The sequence below is a fragment of the Opisthorchis viverrini genome (assembly GCF_000715545.1).
Source record: "Opisthorchis viverrini unplaced genomic scaffold opera_v5_113, whole genome shotgun sequence".
Lineage (NCBI taxonomy): Eukaryota > Metazoa > Platyhelminthes > Trematoda > Opisthorchiida > Opisthorchiidae > Opisthorchis > Opisthorchis viverrini.
In genome coordinates, this window is record NW_008751767.1 from 464,294 (window position 1) to 473,025 (window position 8,732).

Here is an 8,732-nt window from a genome sequence, read left to right on the forward strand (position 1 = left end):
TTTGACGTACAATCCTCTTGGTTAATAAGTTCGCGCTTGTGTTGTGGATGCTTGATAGGATTGGAACTCACCACCAAGTATCAAAATCATTACAGAAAAATTAACCGCTGTAGTCTAACACCCTTTCGGTGCCTAGCTGCCATGCCACCCCAAGGAAGCACGAAGGCTGGGATACTGCCAGGTTGCCCAAGTCTAGACAGGGAAAGTCGAGAGGCAGAGGTCGGGTTCGAACCGTGGACCTTGTGGTCAGTGAACTCGTGCTCTTACCACCGAGCCATCTCGCCCCTCCGTGTAAATCATTTTTGCGGCACACCCTCAAGAGACGCATCCCTCTCAAAGCTGGGCCACTCCCTAGCAGAGTCCACAGCAAATGCTTCCTTGTTTCTCAAGAGGGTGCAATTTTACCTCCAGAAGAAATCCTACTGACCCCATAATCTGTAGGAGTGTGTATTGAAAAAATATGTCCCAAGATTCCTTTGACAATTCTAAACAAGAGGAGTGTGGAGCGTAGGCAAACACCCTGTCGGTTTCTAAGGTGTCCAGAACCGATAAAACTAAATTGGTATGCAAATGAGTGGAGTTTTCTAACCACAAGTGTTGACGGACTGCGTCTAACTGATAAACCCCAAGAAGGACGAAACACATGGTGAACTGTCTGGATGTTTTCATCAATCTCATGAGTATTATGGTTCAGACAGTTGAATTATTTCAAATTTAGAACTCACTGTTTCATATCGCACTTTGATTCAGAAGTCACTTGTTCCTCAGGCGAGGACACAGTGCTCGCAGCTTTGACCAACAACAATGAAGCAAACACACCTGAAGGCGCGAGACGCCTTCATTGAGATTGACCCAGCATTACTTTCAAGCCTTGTCCAACGCAAGCTCAACGCGCAACGACAGGCAACTGGTACGGCCATAAATGGGCACTACGCCCGCCGTAAAGACGTGTCAGTTGTGTGCGGGAAAAGCCATTTAAACTGCGATGATCCCACAGCGTTCAATTTAACGGTGATAGTTTTCCTCTTGAGCTGCCAGGCTACAGCCTGCGCCCCCCTCCCCCCTTCCGAGGAATTTTCGTCATGAAGGATTTGAAATGCAAAACAGCACTTTGGTAGACAATGATTGACACTGCGTATTCGAACTGTCATAAATTCTTGCGGTCTGAGAAATTCGGAGTTCTCGCTTGCCCATCATTTCGTTGTGGACATTCCGCAGCGAACGCGTCTCATGCCACACGACCACTGATGATCAGATGTTCGGAGCTAAAAGTACAAGTCGGGGCAGATATCACTACACGACCGACATCTTGACCTCACATCTACGCCCAGGTTACTTTTTAGTGAAGACTTTTTTTGCGGTGATTTTGGGTCGATCATGGAGGATATTGCATGTTCTTGAGACTGGACTATATCGATTTTCGATAAGACAAAATCGGACGTGAACGGAGACGCCGAGCTCAAGGCGCTAAGGCAACTATGAATGACCTTGATGGATGCCATTCGGACTGCCGAGTAGCTTGAAATTTTTCTTTGAAGTGGAATTAGAAACTTGGAGCTATACGATGATGCACCAGGAGACAAACTCAGCCGACAGAATGCTTTTTGAAGGGGGCGAGATGGCTGAATGGTTAGAGGGCGAATTTACTGACCGGAAGGTCCGTGGTTCGAACCCGACCTCTGCCTCTCGACTTCCCTGTATAAGCTTGGGCATCCTGGCAGTATCCCATCCCCCGTAGTTCTTTCTGGTAACATGGCAGTTAGGTACTGAAAGAGTGCTACAGCTGAACGATCAGCTCCCGTCACGGAGAGACTGGACCTTAGAGTGCCGTGACGGTTTGCGCATCTCAGCGATCCATTAAGCTATACTGGGCGTGTCCCGGTGACGGAGTTTCACAGAGTCTCTCATACCAGGTTGGTCCATGGTTAAAAGCCTGACAAACACATTCTCCTGGTCCTTTAGTTTGGGGGTTGAAACGTGTGAAGACTTATTCCGTAGAAATGATAATGCATTTGCATTTCCAGCCAAACACCGCTGCCTTGCGGTCAGGCTTTTGAGCCAAAGGCTTTGGTTGAGGACCCTAATCGTCCTCCTGTCTAGGTGTGGGCGCGCTGACAGTATTACAACCCTCGTACAACTATAACACTTACAGCTAATAATACTGTCATGTCACATCGGCCATCTCATAAGTTGTGGAGCGTTCTGTGTATCTTGGAAGTTGTATTAGTTCTCACTGTAGTGTGACATGAGATAAATGTATGAATCTACAAGACCCGGGTTGCGTTTGCTAATTGGGACATGCATGGCGTCAGAGTGGTCTATCCCTGAACCTCAAGGGTCGTGTGTATCAAGCCGCGATGCTGACTTTTGTTGTATGACTGTGAGATTCGGTTCGTTCGTGCATCGGACCTGAGACGTCTTCAGGTGTTGGACACCCGTTGTCTCAGGACAACCTGTGGGTTGGTGTCGGAGAATCCGTAACGAGGCGATTAGAAAGAGTAGTCAATTGTACGACGGGGACTCCATCAAAGAATCTGTCTGGCACCAGAAATTGCGCGTACCAAGCCGTCGTTCACCGAAGAGAGTGCTGTTTTTCACGCCCAACTCAGAGTGGCGGAAGCAGAGAGGGGTATGAAGGAGATCACGAAATGCTCGTGTGCTGTCGGTGCTACTTCCAGGATGGTAACCGCGTGATACCCACTGCGCCTGGTTTGGAGACGCTGCAATATATGGCTTCTAACCGACGTCAGCGGCGACCTTGTTGTCAGTTTCCATGTAGATTGCCTTAATGAGTGTTTGGGGGTGTAGGCGCCTCGGCATTAGGTCCCTTCCCCGCCCACCTTTATTCTTTTCTTCACCATAAAGCTTTCAAGTAAATCAGTGAAGCATCGGCGTTGAACGCTGATTTCATGCTGCCGATGATGATCATGATGATGATGATGGCTTTTGGAAGCTCACAATTTTCAAGTCCTTTTTCCGTGACCCGGTGCACTGGTGTCCAATCCTATGCATCGTGTCCGAAGGGATTCCTCCCTCAAGCATGACTCTTTTTTGTTCGGAATTTTTTAGTCCCGATTCACGTCTTGTTATTTTTCAAAACACGGTACTGTATTTCATCTCTCCAAGGTCTTTTGTGAATACGACGACTACAACTGGGACTGGAGTTTGCAGGAACTGGGTCGCCGGTGTATCAAGGGAGGTCTCCGGGTGTTAATTTTTGCCTGGTTCTCTCGTGTCTACCATCTTGGTGAATGGTAAGCCATTGCATGAATGTCCCTTGTCCAGCGTCACTCAATCTGTTTATCGGTCGGTCGGCCGAGAATTGCCATTTTTCACCCAGTCAGACTAAAGCAACTACTGATAAAACATGAGTAGTAGGTTATCCTCTGGACCATTTTCTCCGTTGATCTGGTCTATTGAATGTTACAAGAAAGCCTCAATCGCTTTAAGATTGGAGTGCGTAGATACTCTGTTCCATAACTAGCTAAACATGCCATCACCGTGGCTGCATGTCTCATACGCTCCCACTTTCCGGTAATCAAAGCTCTAGCAGCTTGAATCATTGTGCCTATGGCCTACGGTTTGATTGAATCTCTCGAAGAACGCATTTCTGATGTAAGACTTCATAATCTCCCCACTACCGGCCAAATGCAGACCGGGAATTTCGGCACCTTTTGGCACCTTGGACGCGTAACTAAATGAATGATCTGCAAGCGCATATTGTCCAATAAAAACTATTCATTCTGCCCAATCCGAGGCCATCTTTGTTTGACGGTCATGCCAACCATTTATCGACAAACTTGTGACATCTTACGCGAGTACTATTGATTGACTGACCTCTTTGCCCGATTCCCACTTTCAGTGATGGAGTGCACCACCACAATACCAATTGCTCCACACAAAAGTTGTACGTGGAACTGTCACAAAAACTCAGCGGTCCACTCTTTCCCCACTTGTATCCATCTAAACTGGAAGTGGTGGACAGATTGTCAGGCAGGATCCTGATGTTCAGGCCAAGTGGCGGTTGGGGTGATCCGCGCGATCGTGCTCTGTGTCATAGTATCGCCAAAGGCACGTGGAACGTGTCGCTACGGCTGTGGGCACCGCAGTTGACAACCTCTCGCTCTCCGGACTACGGATGAAACCCACATGACTCTCTTTGACCGACCAGATTGTACAGTGAATGTGTGTTAATTTTCTACCGCTCATCTCCTCCCAGCAAGTATTCTGTGATCTCTTCTGCCCCCTCCCCACCGTCATTGTCCGAACCCACCTCCGTTCTGTGATGTCTGCTATGCTGGGACGTTTTCTCCAACCCAGCCCAGCCCACCAATTTGCTCTCTTGCTGCCTTTACTTTGGAAACCTACTATGAATCTGTATGCTCATCTGCACGCATTCGCGCGCACAGTTGAACAGAACAATATTTTCTATTTGACTACCGTTTCCCTGTGGATGGAAGGGACCATATCAGGGAGCAAGGATCATCTTGCTCAGAAAATACGAGCCTCGTAGTCATCATCGACAACATAACATCAGTGTTCAACACTGATGCCTTATTGGTCACCCTTATCTTGCGGTTCACACAGGTTTCCTGTCACCAAATTGGAGGCCTCGTTTTTCGGCTTTCCAGTGAGATTTAGGGAAACTCTAAGGCGGACGAAGTTGAATCAACGTGCGTGATCCATATTGACCTGTGGTCAAAATGTGAGCGTCGCCAACGGTAACCGAGAACCACGAAGTCGACTTGGCTCCGTGGTTCTTCAGCAGTCGGGAGACTCCGCGTACTTCGTTTTACATACAAGCACAACCACACTTTGAGCAGCCTAAATGACAATTTGACGCAGATCAATAAGAAAAACGCCCCCAGGATATACCAAGGTTGTAGACGTCATTCAAAGTGGGCCTTATCAAAGCCGTTGTTTACGCAAGCTGGGCTTGTAGTGCCGAATCAAGGCTGCTTCGGCAAAGCGCAACAGATGGTTGTCCTCCTGACGGTATATAGCTTCGATTCGCCCCCTTCGTCTTTCCGTAACTCTTGGTGAAGCTCTCTGGGTACAGTACGCCCGAGCTGCTCTCAATATCCTTTTCTAAGCTCTCATCATAGCAAAGTTTTCTGGTCCGGTAAACAGACGTCGCCCATCAATATTAGTTTATAATTTATTGGACGAAAGCTGTCAGCCAATCGAAGTAACGCAGTCCAAGATGGTGCTCACGCCCCATGCAACATTGAAAATGAAAGCCCCAAAACGATCTTAGCCCCCAGCGGTGGAGGGATTTATTGAAGTTTTAGAATCGCAGGACACATTGGAAAATCACGCCTATCGTCTGTCTCGTAACACTAAGTATCCAACTGAAGACTGATTCGCCTTGGGTGTTCGATCTCTGCTTCTCAAAGGTCGTCCGAACCAGTCTGAATAACCGGTCACTACGGCATTATCGATCGCATTTACCCCCAATTCCTACTACTTGCCATTTTCAAACTACATCAATTCGTGAAATGCACTCATCTGCAAACCAATTTGGTTTTGCTAGAGACTCACCTGGAACCCGGCTGAATCTATCGTTTGCGCCGAAGAATTTCCTCATGAGTAGTACATTACGTCTATAATCAATTCGTCTCTGGGGCCAGCAGTGACCAAGCCGAATGACCCCATTATACGCACATTGACTTGATGTCAGCGTGGTCAACAGACAATTTCCACACAGAATTGACCAAATCATCACTCGTCATTGCAAAAATCTAGGCTGAGGGTGATACACGAAAAGTGTGGAACCTCTTGCTTTGATCACTGAATGGTGAAGTGCTCCATTAAAAAAGCGTTGATAAGACGAGCCAAGTAGACCAAGGAGCCCTCTCAACATAGTGTCAGACTAGTTCCATCCACGATGAATCTAGTTTCCCTGCTGAAGGAACATCATCTGTGGATGAGTTTAAGATCTCTTCTGTAGCTTGGGTCACATCCGTTCGTATTAGAAAGTCTCTGTCTTTCCCATGTAAAACATGTGAGCAGCCCGAAACGCGGCACTGTGTGGTGTGCGTTGAACGTCAAGCACGGCTGGTGACAAGCCCCTTCAATGCTGGAACAGAAGCGCGGTGTTTTATCCCCCTTCTCAGGAACTCAGATCCGAGGTCGGCTAACTGGGACAAGCTTACTCTGTTAAGGCTTGTCCGAGGAGCCGGAAGCGTTCTCTGGATGGCATCATGGCCGGGCAGGGATCCAGTGTCGTCGTCCTCTGTGCTGAAGGCCCCTTACTGTCGCAGCAAATAACCTGAAACCAGTTTCTTTAACCCTTCCCTATCGTGTTTGTTAATGAGGCCGTGTGATTGGTGGGTCCAGATGCAACTTGCGTTGCTAGAGGCCCTGTCGTCGGACCCAACAATGCGCAAAGCTTATAGCTTAGGCTGGCATTCTTGGCACCAAAAGCATCTCATTTAAGTATCTTCTACAACCGGAGCTGCCTCGTCTAATGAATCGAGTATGCACTCAACACGATGGTGCTACGCGAATCTGAGCCCGGATTTTACGCCAAGCATTCGAGGGTAGATGGACCAGACACCGAAGGCCGTTTGTCTGGCCGGCCAGATCGCCTGACCTGACTTTTTAGCGCATTTCACGAAATCCCAGTGGGGGAGTCTCGAACTTCTCGGCTAGCATTCTATTCGTTCGGCCACGAGCGGCTGTGATTAACGCTTACTTGGAAGGGCGAAACTGTCGAAAACACTGTGAAGTCCAACCTCAGTCGAAGGATTAGATTGGCGAAGTACTGTTTCGGCAGTGAACCCCGACTGCTTCGACATCATTTCTGGAACGATTTATTACTTGACAATGGATTGATGGTAGCCGTAAAAAGCCATTGGACTGATTTTATTCTTAGCTCACCTCTATTTACTGACTTCCACATCATGATTGATTCACAGCGGCTAATACAATATTGGGATTACTATGGCGCTACAATTGATCTTACACAATCGAATACGCCCCAGCTATCGATTTCCGAAGAGTTTCTGCGTCAGCCTGTGAGGATATGAGCACGAACAGGAGTGACCTTGAGAGCAACCACAAATCTCAGCGATGAATTTCCACTCGGAAAAAAAACTATTGTGGTTAGCCCTGTTCAAGAGGGGGTGGGATAGTGAAGCCGAGGAAACAGTCAATATATGGGCACGTGACGTGTTTTCCGCGAATGAAAGATGAGTGGTCCTGCCTAAGTGAGAACTAATCACACTGCTGATCAGCCAGGCGTCTGGAGCCGATCGGCCACTGGTCGGAAGATCGCCGGTCCGAGTTTTTTTATGCGTTTGCCTCTCCGTTTGGCTTCACTGACAGGACAAAATCTCAACTGGAAAGCATCACTGTGGATAGCAAACATCCTGACCGTTCAGATCAATGTTTTTTTCACCAATGAAGGTTACTTCTTGCGCTTAGTCTAGTCAGCCATCAGCATTTCAAATGCGCGGGATCCGAAAACACTCATTCACCGGTCATTCTGAGGACCTTTTACGACACGTGGTTATTATTTCCAGTGACCTTCGTTCAACAAACAGCGTTTACGGTGATTCTTTGTTCTGAGCAGACGCCGAATCGGAGATTTTTTGGTAGGAAACAGATGAAAAAATACGTTCCACTGTGTTGCATCTAGTGTTTATCCTGGTACCAATCAATCAATCGTTCAGATGTCACATCTTTTGCGAAGCCGCCACTGCATAATTTTAGGAGAACCAGCTCCGAACGTAACGGGACTACATAACAGCCAATGGAATAACCGTTTTCGTTTCATTGGTTGTTCTTCACTCGCCCTTGACAGATGAGCTGTATTCGTAGTATCACTTTTGACCGCTTGTACGCGACAGTGATCAATAGATCAGCCGGCTAGCACATTCATTGACTTTTTATGGTTTGGCCAGGCGCACCAGCCGATCAGGTGATCACGGTAATGAGAAGGCATTAAGGAACTTTGGTCCACAACATATATGAAGGTCACAAGAGGGCTGGGATACTTCTTGGATGCCCAAGCCTAAACTGGAGCAGTCAAGATGCTGAGGTTGGGTTCGAACCACGGACCTTGCGGTCAGTAAGTTCGCCCCTTAACCACTGAGGCATCTCAAGCTAACTATTCGGATATCGTCGTCAAAATTAGTGGTTTCCATTTCAGCGAAATATACCCATTTGCAAACAAACTTGGTTTTGCAAGAGACTCACCGGGAACCCAGCTGAATCTATCGTTTGTGATGTTTCCAGGCAACTGAATGTGCTGCACCAGGCCGCCTCATGTTTCAGTTGCTACGATGTTCGAGATATCGCGATACATGTAAGTGTGTAATGCACTACTTTACCGAATTTCGCGCAATTTGATCTCAAGTTAAAAATAAGATTTAAGGAAACTCGGGGAGTGCGCCTACCTGATGATCCCCAAGAAGGGCAGAACCGGTCGTGGACTGTCTGAGAGTTTTCAGCAACCTAACCAACCAAACACAATTTCCGATCGGCCGAATAAAGTAGTCTAATTAGCGTAGCGCATTTTCCAGCATGAGTGTGTCCATTTTGTTCACGTGCCAAATCGATACTAACGGTAGACAGGTTAGCCCTGAGAGATGTCTTTGAATTGTGAATGCCTCACGTTGAATGGGAGCAGAAAATTACATAAAAACTGAAATCATATCGACGGACAGTTGGAAACTAAGGTAGAATTTGAGAGTTCATAGTTTGCTGCAATTTGGTTTGTCTTCCTG

The 8,732-nt window shown here is 47.4% G+C and overlaps 1 protein-coding gene across 1 annotated transcript in view; it reads left to right on the forward strand.

Moving 5' to 3' along the window:
* T265_13839 (hypothetical protein) overlaps nt 1-8,311 on the forward strand; it is a gene marked incomplete at both ends in the record, with an annotated part of 56,905 nt that extends 48,594 nt beyond the window's left edge. Inside the window, 3 exons of the mRNA XM_009170817.1 lie at nt 3,127-3,254; nt 8,017-8,074; nt 8,156-8,311. Coding sequence (XP_009169081.1) covers nt 3,127-3,254; nt 8,017-8,074; nt 8,156-8,311 — 342 coding nt within the window. The remainder of the gene's footprint in view (nt 1-3,126; nt 3,255-8,016; nt 8,075-8,155) is intronic.
* Nucleotides 8,312-8,732: the final 421 nt, after the last annotated feature.